The sequence below is a fragment of the Osmia bicornis genome, chromosome 16 (assembly GCF_907164935.1).
Source record: "Osmia bicornis bicornis chromosome 16, iOsmBic2.1, whole genome shotgun sequence".
NCBI classification, from domain to species: Eukaryota; Metazoa; Arthropoda; class Insecta; order Hymenoptera; family Megachilidae; genus Osmia; species Osmia bicornis.
Window position 1 is genome coordinate 2727668 of NC_060231.1, and position 21447 is coordinate 2749114.

The following is a 21447-nucleotide window of genomic DNA, read 5'->3' on the forward strand; positions in this document are numbered from 1 at the left end:
GTTTGCAGCTCTGACAACTTCTGGTATACCTGAACTGTTGCCAAGCAACTCTAGTGTACACAATCCTCAATACATAACACATGAATCCAGAGGGTGTAACATGAATCCTTTTGCAACAATTAGTATCGAGTGTCATCAAGAATCATCATGCTACTCAAATACTTAGGCAATGTTATGTCACCATATGTGAGCATCTATTTTATTTCAATAAGTTATTTGCTAAATCATTTAAGTATTCTTTAATCTGTTTGATTTAATGTGAAATAGGAATATGAGAATCGAGTAGTAAGCATTGTTTGGTCACCAAACAATCTAAAACTAGCTGTTGCATCGTCTGATCGTTGTATATATCTTTTTGATGACAAGTGTGTGAAGAGGGACAAATTTTCAACAAAACCCGTTGACTCTAAGGTTTGTTCAATAATACTTTTGAAACATAGTTGATATTTCTGTGGATACTGAAGAACTATTAATTATTTTTCAGTTTGGTAAGAAGAGTTATGTGATTAAAGCCATAGCCTTTTCTCCAGACTCTACAAAAATAGCAGTGGGTCAGACAGACTGCATGATTTATGTATATAAAATTGGAGAACAATGGTATGCAATAGAAATGAAAGGAACATTACATTTTAAGGATATTATAAATTTCATGTTACAACAGGGGAGAGAAGAAAGTAATTTGCAACAAGTTTCGTCAAAGCTCTCCAGTAACCTGCCTCATTTGGCTAACCGAAGGGCCAATTATTGTTGGTTTAGTGGATGGGAAAGTTCGTGCGGCATTGGTGAAATCACAGAAAGCTCAGACTCTTTACACAGCTGATTCAACGACCATTGCATTGGCTTCAAAGTACACTCACAACCCAAGTGTTACGCTTACTTATTAATGAAACTTTGCCACCTTGTAGAGCACGTCGAGCTGAACACGCCTATACCTCATTTTGGGAGCAGATGCTAATTGTTTAAAAGATATTAACAATTAAAGTTAGTTACTCTTTATATTGAGAAATATGACACACTCACACATATAAGAGGTTAGCTCCGCGGTAAAACACATGGTTCGCAATCTGAAGGTCCACGGTTCAAATCCTCGGTTCCGTTTTTTTTTTTTTTATATATATATATATATATATATATATATATAGATAATTTGTCTCTTGTATCTATTTACAATTATCTGTGTAATAACAAATAACCAAGTGTAAATTTCTTTAAACATAACTTAAATTCTATAAAAATTGCAACGTATGTAATTAATTATTAATAAATGCAATGCTTATAGCACAGCTGTAATAGTTATTCAACAAGAGACAAATTATCTCAAAAAAAATATCTTGGGGGAACCAAGGATTTGAACCGTGGACCTTTAGATTGCGAATCATGTTGTTTCCTCTGAGCTAACTGTTTATATGTGTGAGTTTCTCATACTTCTCAATGTAAGGTGTAACTAACTTTAATTGTTAATATCTTTTAAACAATTAGCCGTCTGCCCCCAAAATGGGGTATAGGCGTGTTCAGCTCGACGAGCTCTACAAGGTGGCAAAGTTTCATTAATAGTTCCTCTTTCAATTACAAACATTCAATCATTTCAAGTAAACAATAATTTAATTCCATTAAATTTTAGCATCAGAGGAACCGGGTTTCTCTCAAGTCATGCAGATGGTAACATCATAAAATACCATTTAACCGACGATGGAAATCACGAGCCGTCTGGACGTATTTGCACGCACACTGTGCCTGCCTATGCACTAGCTTGGCCCCAGTCTCACATTTTAGCAGCAGGGTGCGACAGACGAGTGACTTTCTACGATTCTCGTGGAAAACTGGTGAAGAATTTCGACTACAGTCGTGAAAACGAGAAAGAAATAGCAGTGGCATGCTGCAGTCCAAGTGGACAAAGCGTGGCTATTGGATCTTGGGATAAAATCCGGATACTAGACTGGAGTCCTCGACGTTCAATCTGGGAGGAGGCTAACACAAAATCTTTGCCTAATTTTTACACTGTCACTGCAATATCTTGGCGCCGTGATGGTTCCAGGTTCATTTCCACATTACTTATACAAGTCAGAGTAGAATAATATATCTACAGAAGTCTTATTCTTTCTCAGATTGCTTGTGGGCAGTCTCTGTGGTGCTGTGGAACAGTTTGAAACAGTACTGAAGAGGACGGTGATAAGAGGCAGCCATGAGGTAGCATACGTTGGTCCTAGCCAGGTGGTAATCCGACCATTGAACGAAGGCAATCGACCTGTTATCATCAGATCACAGACAGGCAACGAGATAGAGGATGTCAAAGTCCTAGGACGAGCTGATAACAATGTAGTAGCTCGTACAGCCAATACCCTGTTGCTTGCTGACATTGAATTAAATCTGATCAGCGAGATTCCCTGGGACGACAAGAGCAACGGTGAGAAATTCTTCTTTGAGTATCCAAGAGTCTGTTTGATCTTCTGCTCTGGGGAATTGACCATCGTCGAGTATGGAAACAACGAGCCACTGGGCTCTGTGAGGACAGAGGCGGTTAATCCTCACGTGGTCAGTGTGAGGATCAACGAGAGACAAATACTTGGAGCTCCAGACAATAAGAGACTGGCTTATCTATTAGATCCCAGAACCGTTCGCATTACGGATCTGATAACCGGGATAACGGTTGCTATGATTTCTCATGACGTACGCGTTGATTGGTTGGAATTAAGCGAAACTGGTCACAGATTGTTATCTAGAGACAAAAGAGCCAGGTAACGCTATAGAAAAGTCTCTTGCTGCCAAATGGTTAAATGAAACTTGCGCTATTTATTACAGACTATGGCTAAGCGATGAATTAGGTGGGCGAATTTTATTATTAACCGGTGTCAGTTTCGTCTCCTGGGTGTTGGGTAGCGACGTGGTCGTGGCTCAGACAGGGCAAACCCTGGCGGTTTGGTACAACGTGGACGCCCCAGAGGTAGCTACTCTGATACCGGTCCGTGGAGACGCCGTGGACATTGTCAGAGAAGATGGTCGAACTTCTGTTATGGTAGAAGAAGTTGGAGGCAAAGTAGCTTATTTACTCGATGAGCCGTTGATCGAGTTTGGCACAGCTCTGCACGATAACGATTTTGGTAGAGCGCTGTTGTTCCTGGAGGAGCTGGCGGACAGGCCCCAAGCGGAGGCCATGTGGGAGAATGTGGCTAGAAATGCAATGGCCACTAGGCAACTGTTAGTTGCTGCTAGGTGTTATGCAGCTTTGGGAGATGTAGCATGTTCCAGGTTAGGTTAAGTTATGTTCCAGATTACATTTACATCTATAACATTTGATGCTTTTAAAAAAAGAATGATACTAATTCTTCGCTCTCAGGTTCTTGAAGAATGTTGTACAGATTGGAGAGAAATACAGCGAAGAGACTGGAAACGATCCACTCTCCAGCCCTGACTGTTGGGCGAAGCTTGCAATTCTGAATGGGGAGCTCAAGACTGCTGAGGCCATATACTTGGAACAGAACGAGTTAGACAAGGCTCTGGACATGTACCAAAGTTATTGGCATTGGGAGGATGCCCTGATGTTGGCTCAAAATAGAGGCTACCTAGGTCTACAGGAACTCAGAGATAGGCATTTAACTTGGCTACTCGAAAGTGGCCAGGCAGCTAGAGCAGCAGCTATTCTGGAGAATACCAATCCACGACGAGCTGTTAAACTCTACCTAGATGCTCGTCGACCTGGACGAGCAGCTCGATTAGTCCTGGCCGACGATGAGCTATTAAACGACAAGTCGATCGTTAATGAAATTGTAAGGGTACTGAAGGCGACAGACTTGATGGAGCTCGCTGGAGAGCTGTTAGAAAAGACTTCAGAACCCCAGGAGGCTATCAAGTGTTATTTTCAAGCTGGTGTGTTTGCAAGAGCAGTGGAATTGGCTAGGGAGGTGGATCCAACCTCGGTGGTTGATCTGGAAAGAGACTGGGGCAAACACCTGGCATCGGCTGGCCACTATGATGCTGCCATTAATCATTTTATAGAAGCAGGTGAGACAGCTCTAGCTCTGGATGCCGCTATCAATGCTCGTCAGTGGAGAAAAGGCTTGCAAATTGTCCAAGTAAGTATCTCCTTAATTTCCATTGATTCTTTCAAAGGCTGCTTCTAACTGACAATCTTTTTCCAGGTCATAGAGCACGATAACCCTACCATCCGCAAGCAGTGTGAAAAACTTGGCGAGTATTTCGCCTCGATAGGGGAAAAGAGTCTAGCAGAGAAGCTTTTCATCCGCGCCGGGGATGCACGACACGCCGTGGAGGTCCACGTGCAAAGTGGCAACTGGAGTCGTGCCCACGAAGTGGCGCAAGCGTATATGACTCCCAGCGAGGCGAACGAGGTGCTGTCCAAACACGCCGTCGATCTCTGCGAGGCAGGGGACCTGAAGCATGCCGAGGAGTTGTACCTCGCCATCGGTCAATACGATTCGGCTATATCGATGTACAAAAAGGCTGGTCGTCGCGCGGACATGATTCGCCTGGTGGCGAAGTACAGGTCAGATTTGCTGGACGCGACACACGTGCACTTAGCCAAGGAATTGGATGCCTCGGGCAAACCCCGGGAAGCCGAAGAGCATTATCTTGCAGCCGGCGATTGGAAGGCTGCTATTGCCGCTTATAGGTCAGCCAACATGTGGGAGGATGCTCTTCGCGTTGCCAAACAAAATGCCGGGGATAACGCTGCCCAACAGGTGGATCGATTCTTCTATGTTCAAAATCTCAGTCCTTCATGGGGTCTCCTGGAGTTATGTTGGGTGACGATGGGTGGGGGCTCAATCGACAGGGCATGTAGTAGGGAATATTACATGGTCAAAATGACGACATAAGATGATGACGATGATGGATGGAGATGGCGATGGAGAGAAAAGGAAAGCAAGTGGTGACATATCTAAAATCCCAGTCAAGGAGAGGAGACTCTCCTGAGGCCAAAAGCATGGCAAGGATGATGATGACGTGGAGGAGGAACGGAGAGGAGTGTAGCAGCAGCCACCCTCTGATCCGAACGGGATCATCCGTTCTCGTTCCTCCGATTAAGAAATGATGCAGAAGAGGATGATATGATCGTCATCATCGGGAGAAGGAGGAAAGGAGGAGCGGATCGCTTCTTATGAAGATCAGCTTAGGTTAGGTTGAAGTTTCACCATGTTCCCGGCCTCTGAGGTCGTGACTCCTATTAGGACATTTGTTGCCCTCGATGAGCCCTATCGAATGAGGCGCCCCATACCGTCATTCGACATAACTCCATCAACACCGTCATCATCTTATGTCATCATTTTGACCATGTTTCTGGGGTTGGAGGTAGGACATCTTAGGGTCATAATAGTCCACTCTCCAAGCCCTATCGAATGAGCTCCCTCCCATCGTCAGCCGACATAACTCCAGGTCAGCCCCTTCATGATACATAGTTTCACTTTCTTCTTTAGGTCGCCTTACTGTGGGCACGTACACTGGCTCCAGAGCTAGCAGCAAGGTTGCTGATACGTTTAAATTACTTAGACAGTTGTCTTCAGCTAGCCTGCGAGGCGGGTCTCTTCGACTGGGCTTTAGAAATTTCCAAGTACGGTAGCGCTGAACAGAAGAAGGAGGTTCATTATAGATACGCAATGGCGTTGGAGGATGCAGGTCGCTTCTCTGAAGCTGAGAAGGAGTTCATCAAAGCGGAGAGAATGATGGAAGCGGTTCAGATGTACATACACAACCGCGATTGGGAAGCAGCCGAGGATGTGGCGCAGTCTATCAATCAGGATGTGGTTGCACAAGTGCTGATCGCCAGGGCGAACGAAGCTGCAGAAGCTCAGGATTATTCCTTAGCTGAGACTTTACTCTTGAGAGCGTATAAACCAGAGATGATCATTGAACATTACAAAGTAAAATGTTATTACAATAATTCAATGGTAGAGTATGTCATATGTTATAGAAATATGCATATTGCAGAAAGCAGGCATGTGGTCCGAGGCGCTGCGAGTTTGCAGGGAGTACCTGCCTAGTCAGGAAGCGAACCTTCGACGAGAATTGGGCCAAAAGAGCGCTTCCCTAGCCGGCGCGAATGCTTTAGAGGAAGCTCGAAAGTGGCTAGAGGTTGGAGAAGTGCGAGCCGCTTTGGACATCTTGGTTCTAGACCCTCAAGCACCTAGACCGTCCCTCATACGGGCAGCTGATATTCTTCTTCATCAGGCTGATCCAGAAACTGCTGCTCAAGTTGGCGGAGATCTTGGCGCACGATTATTTGCTGTCGGTGAACACGCTCTTGCGGCGCAGGTCGTTATTCCACCTCAAAGTTTTCAAAGCTCCTTTTGCGTTCGTTAACCCTTTAACTGCGGATACTTTTAGCACAGAAGTACTACATTGCTCTAATTTTAAATTATATCACTGAAGTGATATTCTATTTTAAAAGATTTATTTTATTTTTATTTTAGTGGTATATAAGCTACAGCTGCTATTTGATATTAGCAAAAATTAACATGTTCCTATAATTTTAGTATGTGGTTCATAAACCACACCCGCAGTTAAAGGGTTAAGCTAAGCTTTCTTTTAGGTGTTCTTGCAAGCTGATAGATTGAAAGATGCTATTGATGCATTGGCATCAGTTGGAGAATGGGAGAGAGCTAAACGTATAGTCAGAGAATTGGCACCAGATATAGAGCCCTACCTCGAAGAGAAATACAAAGAAGCCATGTTGAGAGACGGACAGATAGACAGACTAGTGGAGATAGACGCAGAGGCTGGCCTTGAAGTACTGGCTAACAAAGGACAGTGGAATCAAGTGTTTGAAACTGCAAGTTCTCAGGGTTCTCAGGTTTTGCACAAATATGTTGCGCAAAGAGCTGTGCAACTTATGAAGACCAACGCTTCCCTTGAAGCTTTGCAGTTGTACGTTAAATATGGAACACCTCCTGTTCCACAAAATTTCAATCTCTATCTACAATTATCAGAAAGTGTTCTGAATTCAGAAGCATATCACGAGTACAAGTATCTTGCTCTTCTAAGAACCGTTCTCTTGGACCTTTGGAACAGTTTGAAATCCTCTGAAGATGCACCCAGATTGAAATTTGAGAGGTTACTCGAGGCGACACACTATTCAGCTGTGAAACAGGGATGCCGTGATTATTCTGTACTCTCTGGACTGGTCTTAAAAGCGTCCATAACTCTGTTAAGGTACACCGACATTATCCTTGCTGATCGAGCTTACTACGAAGCTGGAACCGAGGCACGGACAGCTGGATTAAACAGCGAGGCGTTCGTTTTTCTTAATCACTTCCTTGATTTGGAGGAGTGCATAGAAGAGGGCGACAGTACCGTGATGGATGTCGACGACCTAGCTGTGACAGACTTCCCAGTAGAGGTTCCATTGCCTGAATCTTTGAGTTTGAGCGCTCAACAACGAGAAGAAGCCCGTGAATGGGTACTGGCAGTGTCCATGGATCAGAAAGTGGAACAAGTTCTGCCTGCTGATCATAGAGGAGTCTACGTTGGATCATTGACTTCTCCATCGAGTGGTGCTGGAGCCTTGCAAGGTTGCATCTTAACAGGATATCCTGTACGAGGTCCAATTATTCGTTTCGCAGAGGTACTTCATGCAGCGAACAATATTGTCTTGTGATTTCATTTAGAATATAGTAATTGGTTTTTCTTCAGGGTAAGCGAGCAGCTGACCGTGATGATTGGACTAAAATGATTAACACAGCACGTCAGGCTCCTCAAGATTCAGTACTTAACGATATCTTAGCTTTTATTCAAGAGTGGTGTGGAGCAGTTCCCAATTACTCTTTCTAAAACCTACTTAATTCACAATCTCTTGTAAGTATTAGAAACTAAACTAAAAATTCTATATGTACATACATATAAATACATAAAAGGTGTTTTAGCGTATAAAACAGGATTACAATTATTTGATTGTGACATTTCTAACGAAGAACTTTTTTTTCTAAAGCATTCTCTGATGAGGAGAACAGGAAACAAACAGAGAGTCCTCATTTCTCTAAAATTTATTTAAATAAGGCTGCATTATGTAAATAATTAATCTAACCTAAGCATAAATAATTCTATGCAATGTGAATATACATTTATCATATGTTCACAGGATTCTCATGTCTTAAATTGATTCTATGTGTAACAATGAAAATCCTAACGAGTTAGAAACTAATTACTCGTTGTTTGAACACCTATCCACGATGGATATTTATGACTACTTGGTGATGACTATGCGCGTGTTGCATTTGTACACAGACTATGTATCTCGAAAACAATAGTACAAGCTTGAAATTAAGAAACCTTGCGGTATTAAATGTTGAATTCCTTAAAACTTCATTCCAAAAATTCCTCCCTTCGAGTAAGTTACATTTCTTACATTCCTCTTAATGTATTTAATTATCCTACACGTTTAATATTTATTTAAGTTAGGCTGAGAAAAAAAGAACAACGTGTAAAAAGGTGAGATAAAAGTCTTTGCAAGAGGCTCGAGTGAATTTAAAATATTGAAAAATTGATAGGAAACATTCCTTGCGTCTATTAAAGTGTTGCATTTTATGCATTCTAATAAGACATTAATACTGGAAATGTTTATCTTGAATTTTAATTGTGATATTTGTAAAAAATAAAGGCTGATCCTTTAACAAAATATTATTTTTCAAGCATCTGCCCCCATTTCTTCTTGCTTATACCATCATTTCCTAAGTGTTTTTTAACATACAGAAAGTGTCTGGTAAAATGTACTGTAAAGAAGATTTCCAAGCTAAAGATAAGACAATCCTTGAGAATTCTATATGGCCTAGCGATCATCCAGTTCACAACTTATTTAACAGTTGATAAAGTAGCTAATCAATTCTATAAAAATATTGAAAATCATCTTATTCTTCACTCAGCAATCTAATTTATGGATAATACAGTATACTTCAAGAGACACTTTGTATATGTACGTGTGTTTGAATATACAAAACATTTGATAAATAGTGTATTTCCTGTGAAAAAAGGAAACACCTTTTCACAACCCTAAACATTGTCTATTAATTTTCTTTTACACTGTCTTATTAAGCTGCAATTGTTTTATTATTGGGAATGTTTTGCTTCAATTTACAATTATATAAAATATAAATAAAATCCAATTAAAATCTCTTTAAGAGAATGTCCAGAATAACTAAATTTAGATAAACCTAGACAATTAATAGTTTAATTATTTTACTAGAAATCTGGAGTTTCCACATCCTTACGGTCCAGGAAACACCCTATTTATTAAATACCCTGCACTCGCACGTCGACTGGAATATTTAACTCATCAAAGTCTCTCCTCTTAGAAAAAATGAAGAACATTAAATATAAAAGAGCTTTCAGAACATATACAATATATTCACATGTTTATCTCCTACTACTTTACTAAAACATGTTCCATTTTGTTCGACTTTAATTCCACCATATATATTCCCTAGCGCCTAGGGTATCGAGCGAATCCATACTTCGATTCTCCTATCAAAGGAAATACAGGGTATTTCATAACTCCTGTAACACCCGGAAGTAGATTCTGAACAACTTTTTCCTTTACCAAAATGTTGGTCGAAGCTTCGTTTTTGAATTATTACAGAAAAACACTAGCCAATGAGAGCACCCGCTCAACGCGCTCGTGGTTCAGCGCGCGCTCTCATTGGCTAGTGTTTTTCTTTAATAATTCAAAAACGAAGGTTCGACCAACATTTTAGTAAAGGAAAAAGTTGTTCAGAATCACCTCAGCGATCCCCCATTTGTTACAGGAGCTATGAAACACCCTGTATATTTTCAAATAATTTGTCCCCACTAACTTGCATCGTACGTACGTTGGGAAGATTCTTACAAACAGAATAAATAAAAATAGAAAGTAATACTAAATCAGATTTCCGAACAACGATGCTTCGTCGAAAGATCATTTAACAATTTTCTATATTCACCGAGGAAACAGTTATGGCCCATTCCAGATACAAGAATCACCCTCTGTACTTTGCAGAGCGGCCTAGAAATGTGTAAACGCGTTCTTTACAACTAATTACAGCAACTATTGCTGCGTGATCCTGAATACAGGGCCGATTCTTAAGAAGAATCTCCGGAGTACGGATCGCAATTCTGGCTTGAGATCGAAGCACATAACTTCGCAGAGCAACGGATAACAGCTGGACGCGTGTACCGCGAAACGGTTATCGCTCATCTTCAGGATTCTCGTTAGAAGCAGTAACAATATCGGAGTCCAGGCGTCTCTGTGTGCCTCGTTGGAAAGCGCGAGGAAGTATTCCAGTGCCTCGCAAGCAACCTCGACCAACCTGGACTCCACTTTACTCCAATCAGCTCTGTGAGCCTCGTCGCTGTACATTTTAAAGAGTATTCGCAAAGCACACGCCAACGATTGGGTCTCCTGCTTAAGTAGATTCGGCTTCACGTTGCCCCGGAAACCAGCCTTCCATAGCACGTTCCGTTGCTCGTGGTTGGAATTGAAGCTCTTGGCGAACCGATGAGACTTCAATAGACACTCGACCAACTGCAAGAGGTGCGTCGTCGTCAGGGCACAATACATGCCCTGTTCTTCCTTTTGTTGATCCGCCCCTGCTCGGACGCCCAATTCGGAGGACTTTCCATTGAACATGTCCGCCTGGGCTAAAGCTAAGTTCTCCTGATCCTCCTTCCTCGACGTGGCTGGGTAGAATACAATATTGTCTATCGTTTGAATCAGCTCCAGCTGCACGACACATTTGATCAGCAACGCATAGAACAGCTTGTTCTTCCCGCTCTCGCTGTTCGTCAGGCTTTGAGAACTGTTGCTCCTCTTCAGGATGCCCACGTGGTTATCAGTCTCGCCTGTGATCACGTCCAAGTCGGACTCCTTGTTGGGCGACAGAGGCTTCCATGAGAGAAGCGCGGACGGTAAGGTACTTTCAAAAATGTCGAGAACGCAGCTACAGGTCTTCTCCCATGTTTGTTCGTCGAACTTGATGCCGTTGCTGATCACCAGGTTCTCCAGACAGTTGGTACCGGACCTTGCCAGCTGCTCGTTGTCCTGTTGCACGCACCAGAGTAACTGGGAGTACAATTGCTCTAGAAGAAGGGGGCCTAGGGTATCATAGAACTGCGAGAACACGTCCACGATAGCGTACAAGGCATGGTTGCACGTTGTCGTCATCCATTCAGCTTTCTAAAATGTGGGAGGTTTAAATAAATAACAGAAGAGCAAGCATCGAGAAGAGTAAATTTGAATTACTTCTGTGTGCTGCTCGGGTAGTTTCATATTGTCAAAAATCCTGAACAAGACTTGGAACAGATCCTTCCACCAATGGGGTTTGAAGGATGCCCCATGCGTTTTAACGACATCGAATAATACAGTTAGCGCTCTTGTTCGGACGTCCAATTTACATCTGCTCACTATGCAGGATAATTCAAACAACAATGGGAACCATCCTCTCACCTAAACGATAAATAATATGCTTGAAAGTGTGAACACAATGGTCGAGGCAAAAATTCAATTTCTATACAGGGTGTCCCGGAAAGGGTGTAAGCTCTTTCTGGGACACTATATGTATATGTTGTTACCCAAGCCCTGTCTTCTTCGGATACCATTCCACTGTCATCCATCATGCCCTCTGCGAAAAGATTTGGATTAGCGTCGATATAAGAGGCACAGGAACGTATCAATCTTATAGCCTCCATGCTCGTCTCTGGGAAGGAGGCATTGCAAGCGAATTCACTGAGGCACTTGACGGCATCTTGGAAGGAATCCACCATGATACTAAAATCTTCAGCGTACAATTCATCTAGAAACACAAATTACATTCTTCAGCACTGATCAATGTATCTAGATTTCAATGTAGGAAGAGATACTAACTTATAATCTTGCCGGTCATTGAAAAGGCCAATTCAACTACAGCTTCGTCCCTGTCGCTGGCCGCATGATGGAAAACACTAAATATATTTTTCCATCCCGATCGAATATTGGGCGCTTGCGAATGGACAATTTGCGCCACGCAACGGACGACCATGTCTCGGATCACCGGTGATCTATTCTTCTTCATGATATGCTCGAACGGCCTAAGGAAATCCTTTTGGAAGCGAAAATTGGCGAACTCCCCCTTCTCGATGAACTTCGTAGCGAGTTGCCTCAAGGAATCGACCGCGAAGAAAGCGATGTCCTGGCGAGGGCTGCAGCCAACCCTGTCGAAGTGTTCTCCTATCACTTGCCAAATCCTGGACCACTGGAGTCTTATACGACCCATGTTGTAATAGGAGATCTCCACGATTTTCGTCAGGGAAAACATTCGCGGTTGCGTTGGATGGGATAACTCTTCCAGAGAGACTTGGCAGAGAGCTTTCACGAATTCTACAATGGCATCTCCGTCCAGTCTGGTGGAGCCAGTGAATATTCTGTCGACAGCCACTACTACGCTCTGGGAGCTTGTTTCCCCTATCGATTCCTTGACGCTTGCTAAAATTAATACAAAAATAATGAGAAATCTATTCGGACCGGTTCGGGAAACATCGGGCGGGTGCCCGATACATATGTGTAGTCGGGGGGCCCGACTGTTTCGGGTCAGGTCGGATAAAGTCGGGCAGATTCGGAGGAGCTCCCGCAGGCCGCGGGCCTGACCCGAAATAGTCGGGCTACTCGACTGCGCGCATGTGTCGGTCACCCGCCCGAGCCCCCCCGATCCCCCCACATCCCTACTATTTTCACTAAATATAAAGATATCTGGGATACTCACGGTCCAGAGAACTGAGATTCAGACTGTTATTCTGATGAGAGTTATTGTGAGCTAGATTGAAGTTCACCAATGGCGATGGGAAATGGGGTTTAGACGGCGGACCCAGGAGCTGCGGTCTAACGCCGGTACCGATCAGCTGTGCAAGCTCCAGCTGAGAGATACACTTGACGACGTCCAACCAGGAGCTGCCAAGGTAATTGCCATCGGTATGCGCGACGGTGATCAACGTCTTTATGGTGTCGATGTTCTTTGCTTTCATCTCGGTGATCGGTGAGTTCGCGGTCAACAGAGTGAACCGTGCCAGCGCTTGCACGTACGCGTCCCGTTCTAACTATATAATTGAAAAAGAAAGACGCAAGTACGGAAATGGATTTTTGCACAGGGGCATGGAATTCTGTCTACGTTGCATAAATGTTTACCGTCATATGAAATATGCAAGCGATGCGTATCGCGCATCTAATGCCGTCCAGGCAAAGGGAAGCGATTTCCGGATCGTCGCAGTCCTGAAGACCGACGCTGAACGCGGCCAGAAACGGAGTCCATGCGATTTTAAACATCGGCCTAACGTGCTCCAAATGCTTGGCGGTTGTGAACGGTGCTTGAACGTGGCTAACGGATTCCATTAAATTCTTCGCTGCTGTTGAGATTACTTCCATTTCCATGTTCCACAATAGCCGCCGTTTCTTCTCGCTAGAGATCACTGTGAAATACAATAAAAATCAGTAAGGTTATATAATCATTGGCAACAAATTAAATGGTCAGTATTTAAATCCATTTTCAGTCAGTATTTTATTACCAAAGTGGTCGGTATAAAAATATTAAAGGTTAGGTTAGGTTAGTACTCCCCCTGGTGGGTGGCCAGCCGTGAGTCACAGCAGCACCCAGGGGGATGACCGGGCGGGCCGCAGGCGTCCGATGGGCACCATTGCTCGGTCATCTCGCGCGGGCGGGCGGGGGGCACAGCTCAGCCTCCCCGCAGCCCGCAGGGAAGACCATGGCGGGGACTGCTGGCGTCCCGGACTGGGGGCCCGGGGCGTCATTGCACGTAGCCCCCCGGGATGGAGCCGACACCAGGGTGCGGTCCTTGGTGTCGGCAGAAGGGGGATCCCGGTCTAGGCCCCCCCGGTGATAGGCGTCTTTGACGGGGGAGGTTCCGGCGTTATATTTCTTAGGTCCCGGAGCCTCCCCTCAACGCCACAGGAGGCCTCTATGGGGTTTTAGTTGGTAGGAATCCATCTCCCCCAGGGGCACAGCTCAGCCTCCCCGCAGCCCGCAGGGAAGACCGAGGCGCGGACTGCAGGCGTCCCGGGGCGTCATTGCACGCGGTCCCCCGGGATGGGTCCTCGGTGTCGGCAGTAGGGCGAGTGCGGTCTAGGACTCCCCGATAATGGGCGTCTTTGAAGCATTGCGAGGGAGGTTCCGGCGTTATATTTCTTAGGCCCCGGAGCCTCCCCTCAACGCCAGAGGAGGCCACCGTGGGGTTTTAGTTGGTAGGAATCCATCTCCCCCAGGGGGGAGGTGGCGGGGTGTCTTATGCAAGATTTCCCCACGTTAAAAAAAAAAGGTTAGGTTAGTACATAAACAGCGAATGGTCAGTATGGAAGGATACTGACCAAAGGATTTAAAATACTGACCAGTAAAATACAAGCCTTCATCATTTTCAGAGTTTACTCACCTTGTTTACCGGGTCGATTAGGGTTCGATTTCATTTTAATTTCATTGCCCGCAATCTCGTCATAAATTTTTGATAAATATTCTTCAGGTAAATCTTCGTTATCGCTGATGCGTCGATTTAGTTTTATATACTGCTCTTTCGTCATTTTATTTTTTACCTGAGGCGAATGGAGATCGGTAGTTAGCATGATGATCGAGAATCCCAAAACATAAGCAGTATCCGCGCTCGTGAACAATCCATTACTAAAACAAGTCGCGGGAAATGTTAATTAAAATAATGAAGATAAAATAATTGCTTGTTATATTGTAACACTTACTTCGGATTACATTCACAGTATCTACTGGCAAACTTTTCCATCAACCGATCGATTTTCTGCGCCTCTCCCGGTAGCCTGAAGCCCTCAAGAAAGTATCTCAGGGCTGTAACTAAATCGCGATCGGCAAAGTTCATTTGATCAATATAACTGTACATCACCTGATTGTGATTGTGATCGCCAAGAAAGTCACCGATCGCTGTTTTGTCGAGCCGTTCGTCCATGTGAAGCCAACGCGCAACGTCTTCGAAGGAATTACCTAGAAGACCTTGTTCTTGAAGATACTGTACCCCTTTGCTTGGCTTTCGATTAAAACTAGAGGCAAAAATACCAATATTAATTTTTCGCGCTTTCCTAAGTTGCGTCTCATTTAAGGGGTTATACCTAGTCAGGAAGCCGAAGAAAAGCGATTTTTCAAGTATAATATTTTTTTTTGGAAAGACGTTTGCATTTATTTTAATGAACCCTTTTACATTGAATTAAGTTGATCTTCGCGTATACATTTATATTTTTTTTTTACAAAAATACTGATTTGTCGAGCTGTTAGGGCCGATCGTCTTTCCAAAAAACATACTTCAAAAATCGATTTTCTTCGGTCTCCTGACTAACGAGGGGAACTACCCAAGTACTATAATTATTTGTGTAATAATAAATAAACGCGTGTTTCGAAAGTGGTGAGGATGGTAATGTACGTACTGGATAGAAAACATAATTTAAATTCTATAAAAATTGCAGCGTATTTTAATTAATTATTAATAAATGCAATGGTTGTAGGTTATAGTTATTCAAAACGAGACAAAGGTTAACCTTTACCAAAAGGTGGGACGCAAATCCGGATGGGTCATATGTCATTGGAAAGCCCTTGACAAAAGGAACACAATGGTGTGGGTGGGAGGTCTTAAATATGTGACCTTGACCCACTAGAGGTCAAAAACTAGAATGTCCCAAAACATATAAATTCATTAACTTTTTTTTTTCTTATTTAACGAGGAGTAATCTCCAAAAAAGACACCCTAACCCAATCTAACCTAACCTAACCCTAACCTAACCTAAATATGGCGGTGACGGTGCTGTATCTGCGGTGGTTAGCACGTTACACAACAACATTCGCTTTTTTATCATAATCCAGCGTCAAGAGCGGGCCTACCTGAACGAAAACCTCTCGCACAACGAAATTAACGCAATTTTAATTTTTGACCTCTAGCGGGTCAAGGTCACATATTTAAGACCTCCCACCCACACCATTGTGTTCCTTTCGTCAAGGGCTTTCCAATGACATATGACCCATCCGGATTTGCGTCCCACCTTTTGGTAAAGTCCAACCGAGACAAATTATCTCACAAAAAAAAAGAAAAGAAAAAATGGGAACCGAGGATTTGTACCCTGGACCTTTAGATTGCGAGTCATGTGTTTAACCGCAGAGCTAACCGTAAGGAGCATCTAACTTTAATTGTTAATATCTTTTAAACAATTAGCCATCTACCCCCAAACTGGGGCATAGGCGTGTTCAGCTCGACGAGCTCTACAAGGTGGCAAAGTTTCATTAATAAGTGAGCGTAACACTTGGGTAGTTCCCCATAACCCCTTAAAATATCAGGCAGTCAAACCGCGTACATATCTATTCCAGTCTCCCACACTTCTTTCTGCTGTTTCTGCACCTCGTATTGCTCCGGTGAGTCCGGAATTTCCTTGTTACCGACCAGGCTCGAGTTCGCCGAGGACAAACTGCCCGCGCTTCCGTAACGGGGCAGCGGAGGTTCCACCGGAGGATCGGGTGGCTCCGATGGAATCTGCTGATCAGCCGGAACGCTTGGATTTACGTACAGATCCCTGCTCCATTCCACCATGCATTTCAAGATCGATACCAGGCACTCGAGGCCTCTGATGCGCATCGATTTCTCTTGATTGGGCGAAGCACCCAGTTCCAGTGCCTGCCTGCCCTGTGCAATTTTCGACAAATCATTTACAAGCCTGCAAAAGAAGAAGTATGAAGATCAAAGGAACACGATCGATTCTATTTTAATCTATGTACCTTTCGAATAAATTTGCAGCGGAAAGATCGCAGTCATAATTCACGTATATGTCAACGACACTTTGAGCATCGGCGCAGATACGAGTCAACGCATGAATCACCATCCACTTGTGCTCGAAGGAACTGCTGGACGTCTCCAGGATGTTCATGAAAATTTCCTTGAAGAACACTTCGATCTGCATCTTCAGGTGCATCTTGAAGCGAGCCAGCAACGCGAGGAATAGCGCTAAGGAGAGCTCGAACACCTCCGGTACCGAGGAGACTCCGTTCTTCGACAGTGCCACGCAGAGATACTGTTTTATGGCTATTACGAACATCTCGTTCGAACGCAACACTGGTCCCGCGTTCTGCAGTATGCCTAGCAGCAACTGCAGCGAAAGGATTTTCGATCTCAGCGAATGCGACCTGAAAATGATACACTGTCAGAATATCGTTACAGACTAGTGATGTGCGGCCCGACTAATGTGTACATTAGTGCCTCTCGGGTAGCCCGAATGTTTCGGGTCAGGTCGGGTCAGGCCCATGCCGCGAAGGCGAAGAGGAGCGGATGGTGGGGGCTGCCGCTTAACCCTCTCCAGCGAGGGATCGCCGTCCGGGCCTGCGGGCCCAGAGAAGCAGGTACCAGCATGCGGTCCCTGGTACCGGTAGGAGGAGTGTGGGGAGGGTCCATCAGACGATCCCCCGAGAAGGACGCCACAGTGCGTGGGCGTGGAGGGGCTCTGGTGTGTTTATCAGAGGTCCCAGGGCCCCTCCCACTGCGTCATGAGGTGGACCGCCGTGGGGCCTATTGGGGCGGGGATGTCCACAAGAAAAAAAAAGGTCGGGTCAGGCCCGTGGACCGCCCCCGAGATGGAGCGCTATGCGCCAAGGGCGGGAGGGTCCCGGCGTGTTCGACAGAGGTCCCCGGGCCCTCCCTAACGCCCGTGCAGATCACCGTGGGGGTTTTAGCCGGTAAAAATCCGGCACTCCTCCCGAGCCCTCCCCAGGGGGGCTGGGGGCGTCTTTGGAAGATTTCCCCCACGAAAAAAAAAAAAAACGCCCGTGGTCCGCATCTGGCTCGTCCGAATCTGCCCGACTTTTCCCGAGCCCGCCCGTGCCCGTAATATCGGGTACCCGCACATCCCTATTACAGACATTTCAATTTTATGGTGCATTGGAAAGCATACTTAGGGTCCGGAATGCCATCCGAAAGCGGTTTCATGGAGAGTTTGCAGAGAGCTCTGAAAACTAGAAAAGCATCCTTCTGCAAGACGTGAGTGAATTTCGCCCTGACCATATTGTCGCTCTCCGCGACAGCTTCGTCGGAGTTCTCGTCTATAGGCACTTGATCCAAGCTAGCCTCCTCGGAGGTAACCGTAACCGCGATCGCTGGATCCTCTGGAACAACCGAATTCACAACATACTCCAAAATTCCTCGGACGATTAACTGGGGCTCCTGATTGCTCTCCGTTGAATGTTCCTCGTGATTCACCGTATCTGTTTCCAGCTCCCCAGATGTACAAGTGTTCACAGTGGTCGCTGAATGTTCCGCTTCAGATCTGACATTCTCTTCTTCCTAAAATTGACAGGGAAGCTTCATCGGTGCATCATTTTGAATTTAATCTTGATTACACTCACCGCCTGTGTTTCCATGCGAGCAAAAATAACATTGATCATCTGCGTGAGAGTAGCACGAGCAGTGGTTTGGTTAACCAGATTCCTTGAAGCCAAGTAAACGCTATAAACTGTACGTATTGTAAGCAACACAGTGCCTTCATGAACTTCCACGTGTTGACTAGTCATTACGGTGAGGAGAGCTTTTATTATCTGTAGCTGAACCCCCTCGTCTGTCTGTGGCCCCATGAAACATCCACAAATTGTTTCAACGATACGTACAATCAATAGCTTATTCGGCTCTGTGGAATCAGGTACGTTTCCAGTTAGGTGCCCATAAGCGATTAGTTTTTGCAGACAGTCCAGAGCGGTGACTACGATTCTTGGCGATTTGCTCTGACAAGCCAGTTCGAATGGCAGGAAATATTTTTCCGCCGAGATGACGTAGGAATCGCTACGTGGCTGCGGTAAGGCGGTCGAAACCTGGACGTTCGTCCCCTCTTTGATTTCATTTCGCAGGTTATCTGGAAAATGGAATATATAGTTAAAATTAATGGAAGTCATTTTTATCTTTTGGCAGGTGAACGCAAAAGATGAAGTAACTTCGTTAGACGGCGTACAATTAAAAATAGACGTGGTATGAAGTAACATTGAATAGTATTTTTAAGCCTTAACATACCAAGGAGGGTCCTTGAAGGACCCCAGAAAATAATTTTTGGTGATTCTGCCATAACTATACCAACAAATTTATTCTTGATTTTTATATGTATCCAAGATTCGTTTAAAATAAATATTACATACTTGGACTTACAATACGTTCGCTCAAAAATATAAAAAGAAATAAAAACACACTTGGGGTTCCAGCAGAGCCCCAGTTGGTATACTGCGTTACATATTTGGATTGATTTATTTCTTGTTGAATGCATTGGCATTTATGGGATAATAATGTGGAGGTGAGTGCGGTTCTGCTCATTTATAACCAGGCGGTTCCCTTGACTTTGAAATAAAAGCAAGGTGCTATACATAATATATAAGTACAAAATTGTATGAAGAACTAATTACCGTTGAAATAAACCAAATATTTAATGCCAACAATGCTTATTTAAGTTAAATATATTTTTGGATGTCCAAAGAACCTAATTTGAGTAACATTCCAAACTAAAATATTCAGAAATTTTCAGAATGACGACTGTGGGGTCCTCAGAAGAGCCTGCTTGATAAACAACGTTGACGACTTAGGCTTGGTACGTTAAGGATTAAGTAAAGCTCCCAATGCTGTTACTAATCTTAATGTATATAAACATATCAGAAAATTTACAGATAAAAATAGCATAAACGTTGCAAAATGTTGCGCAACATAGTTCATATAAATATATATTGTTGTTTTAATCTACGCAAGATACAGAACTTAGTTTTAATTTGTGTTGACGTTTAAAGTTATTCTGCAAGTTTCTGTGGGGTGACATCATTCGTACATACAAGATGCAATATTCAATCACAACATGGAGTTGAGAGAATCCTTTTATTTAACTAATTTACCAAGTGCAGTCTCGCAGGACTTTCTAAGCTGTGACAGGTGTGACCGTTTGACATCCCGGTCAGCCAGGATCTTTTCCAAAGCTCTAATGATGAACATTTCTTTGGAGTTATCTTGCATCGTCGCCGGGCCGCGCTGATTCCTCTGCTAGGCTGGCATGGAAGAACACGCGACTCGACACGAGCCTCGCATCTTCACGAACGTGAATTATGCGTCGATTTCTTGTGCATCGTTTTCTATCACCTCCTAGAGGCGGGATGTCCTCAAGGACTGGCAACTTTTGCAACACTGTCGACCAAATGTGGATCGATGAAGAACTTCGAAGACTTCTAATCGGCGCAATATTCGAGAAACTTCCTGGACGTTTTGTCGCAGAAATATGTTTCAGACCATTTTTGACGTAATCAACGAAACAGATCGCGAAACTGGAAAAATGACAACGGTCTTTTAAAACAGCACTGGAACCATAAGAGACAAACTGAAACGACGAAGGAGAGCCATGTGGCGCCCTCGGCGAAGGATCCCGTCACGAGAAAATACACCCAGTGACTATAGATAGAAAATACTGGACATGTCATTATTCTTTAAAGATTATAATTTCAGGGATCCCAAACACCCCCAGGTGAAGTTAGGTCGCCCCTTTAGGGACAATGGCGGTCTAAACCAGCGGAGGGGAAGATGTCCCCACCACTGGGTACAGGGCCGGCCCTGAGATTTCGGGGGTCCGAGGCGAGCTCCGAAATAGGGCCCCTTCGCATATGACATAAAAAAAGTACCTCAAATAAAATTTATAAAATTAACATTAAAGCTTGTATAACTAATTTAGATTTGCATTTACATCGATTAATATTCAAGTAAACTCTTCTTGCATTCTTAGACGTAAAATCGTCTTATTGGGGCCCTAGGCGGCCGCCTAGTCTGCCTAGGTCCAGGGCCGGCCCTGCCTGTCAAAGCATCATTAATAATTGCAATTTTAGATTTAGAATAATTGCAATATGGCATTTCAAAGTATCGTTAATAATTGCAATTTTAGATTTAGAATAATTGCAATATGGTCTTTCAAAGCATTATTAATAATTGCAATTTTAGATTTAAAATAATTGCAATATGGCCTTTTAACAGGGCCGGCCCTGAGATATCAGGGGTCCGAGGCGAGCTCCGAAAAAGGGCCCCTTCGCATATGACATAAAAAAAGTACCTCAAATAAAATTTATAAAATTAACATTAAAGCTTGTATAACTAATTTAGATTTGGATTTACATCAATATTCAAGTAAACATTATTCTTCTTGCATTCTTAGACGCAAAACTATTATACTGATCTAGCGCCCTGGACGATTACCCAACTGCGCGCCCCTCTAACGCCGGCCCTGCTTACATCAATGCATCCTTTACATCCCTGCTTTCTTCATATCTCAGCATCCCTAACATCTTTCCATTCCTCACTTCCCTGCTTTCTTTATATCCCTGCATCCCTTACATCCCATTTTTTTTTGTACGTGGTGCAAATCTTCAAAAAGACATTTCCAGCCCCCATGGGGAGGGGCCGGAGGTAGTGTGGGATTTTTACCCACTAAAACCACCA

General features: G+C 44.0%; 2 protein-coding genes across 4 annotated transcripts; one reads left to right on the forward strand and one right to left on the reverse strand.

Moving 5' to 3' along the window:
- The first annotated feature begins 8 nt into the window (after positions 1 to 8).
- Positions 9 to 8088, forward strand: LOC114877871 (intraflagellar transport protein 172 homolog). Of its 2 annotated transcripts, XM_029190986.2 has the most exons (14): positions 9 to 186; positions 268 to 411; positions 485 to 597; positions 662 to 847; positions 1622 to 2035; positions 2106 to 2735; positions 2800 to 3246; positions 3335 to 4070; positions 4137 to 4697; positions 5430 to 5873; positions 5941 to 6264; positions 6542 to 7573; positions 7642 to 7803; positions 7937 to 8088. In XM_029190986.2, the coding sequence occupies exons 1-13, from the start codon at positions 148 to 150 to the stop codon at positions 7777 to 7779; spliced, it is 5208 nt and encodes a 1735-aa protein (XP_029046819.2). In that variant the 5' UTR covers positions 9 to 147; the 3' UTR covers positions 7780 to 7803; positions 7937 to 8088. The 2 variants fall into 2 exon arrangements, with proteins under 2 accessions (XP_029046819.2, XP_029046818.2); XM_029190985.2 differs by having other exon boundaries at positions 7642 to 8088.
- LOC114877872 (brefeldin A-inhibited guanine nucleotide-exchange protein 2) lies at positions 7695 to 20639 on the reverse strand. Of its 2 annotated transcripts, XM_029190988.2 has the most exons (14): positions 19866 to 20639; positions 18351 to 18850; positions 17900 to 18288; positions 16734 to 17138; positions 16316 to 16672; positions 14895 to 15016; positions 14705 to 14813; positions 14389 to 14630; positions 13133 to 13413; positions 12714 to 13044; positions 11840 to 12436; positions 11548 to 11768; positions 11219 to 11422; positions 7695 to 11152 (listed from the first exon to the last, which is right to left on the reverse strand). In XM_029190988.2, exons 1-14 carry the CDS (start codon positions 19981 to 19983, stop codon positions 10025 to 10027), a joined length of 5004 nt encoding a protein of 1667 aa, XP_029046821.1. In that variant the 5' UTR covers positions 19984 to 20639; the 3' UTR covers positions 7695 to 10024. The 2 variants fall into 2 exon arrangements, with proteins under 2 accessions (XP_029046821.1, XP_029046820.1); XM_029190987.2 differs by having other exon boundaries at positions 14705 to 15016; positions 19866 to 20638.
- Between the last annotated feature and the right edge of the window lie 808 nt (positions 20640 to 21447).

Bases quoted from the DNA above. Each gene is read 5' to 3' on its own strand.
- LOC114877871 (XM_029190985.2), top strand. From the start codon at position 148: ATGCTACTCAAATACTTAGGCAATGTTATGTCACCATAT. The intron at 187-267 runs GTGAGCATCTAT...AATGTGAAATAG, and splicing joins GCAATGTTATGTCACCATAT to GAATATGAGAATCGAGTAGT. The intron at 598-661 runs GTATGCAATAGA...ATGTTACAACAG, and splicing joins TATAAAATTGGAGAACAATG to GGGAGAGAAGAAAGTAATTT.
- LOC114877872 (XM_029190987.2), bottom strand. From the start codon at position 19,983: ATGCAAGATAACTCCAAAGAAATGTTCATCATTAGAGCTTTGGAAAAG. The intron at 12,437-12,713 runs GTGAGTATCCCA...TATTAATTTTAG, and splicing joins GAATCTCAGTTCTCTGGACC to CAAGCGTCAAGGAATCGATA. The intron at 11,769-11,839 runs GTTAGTATCTCT...TTGTGTTTCTAG, and splicing joins AATGACCGGCAAGATTATAA to ATGAATTGTACGCTGAAGAT.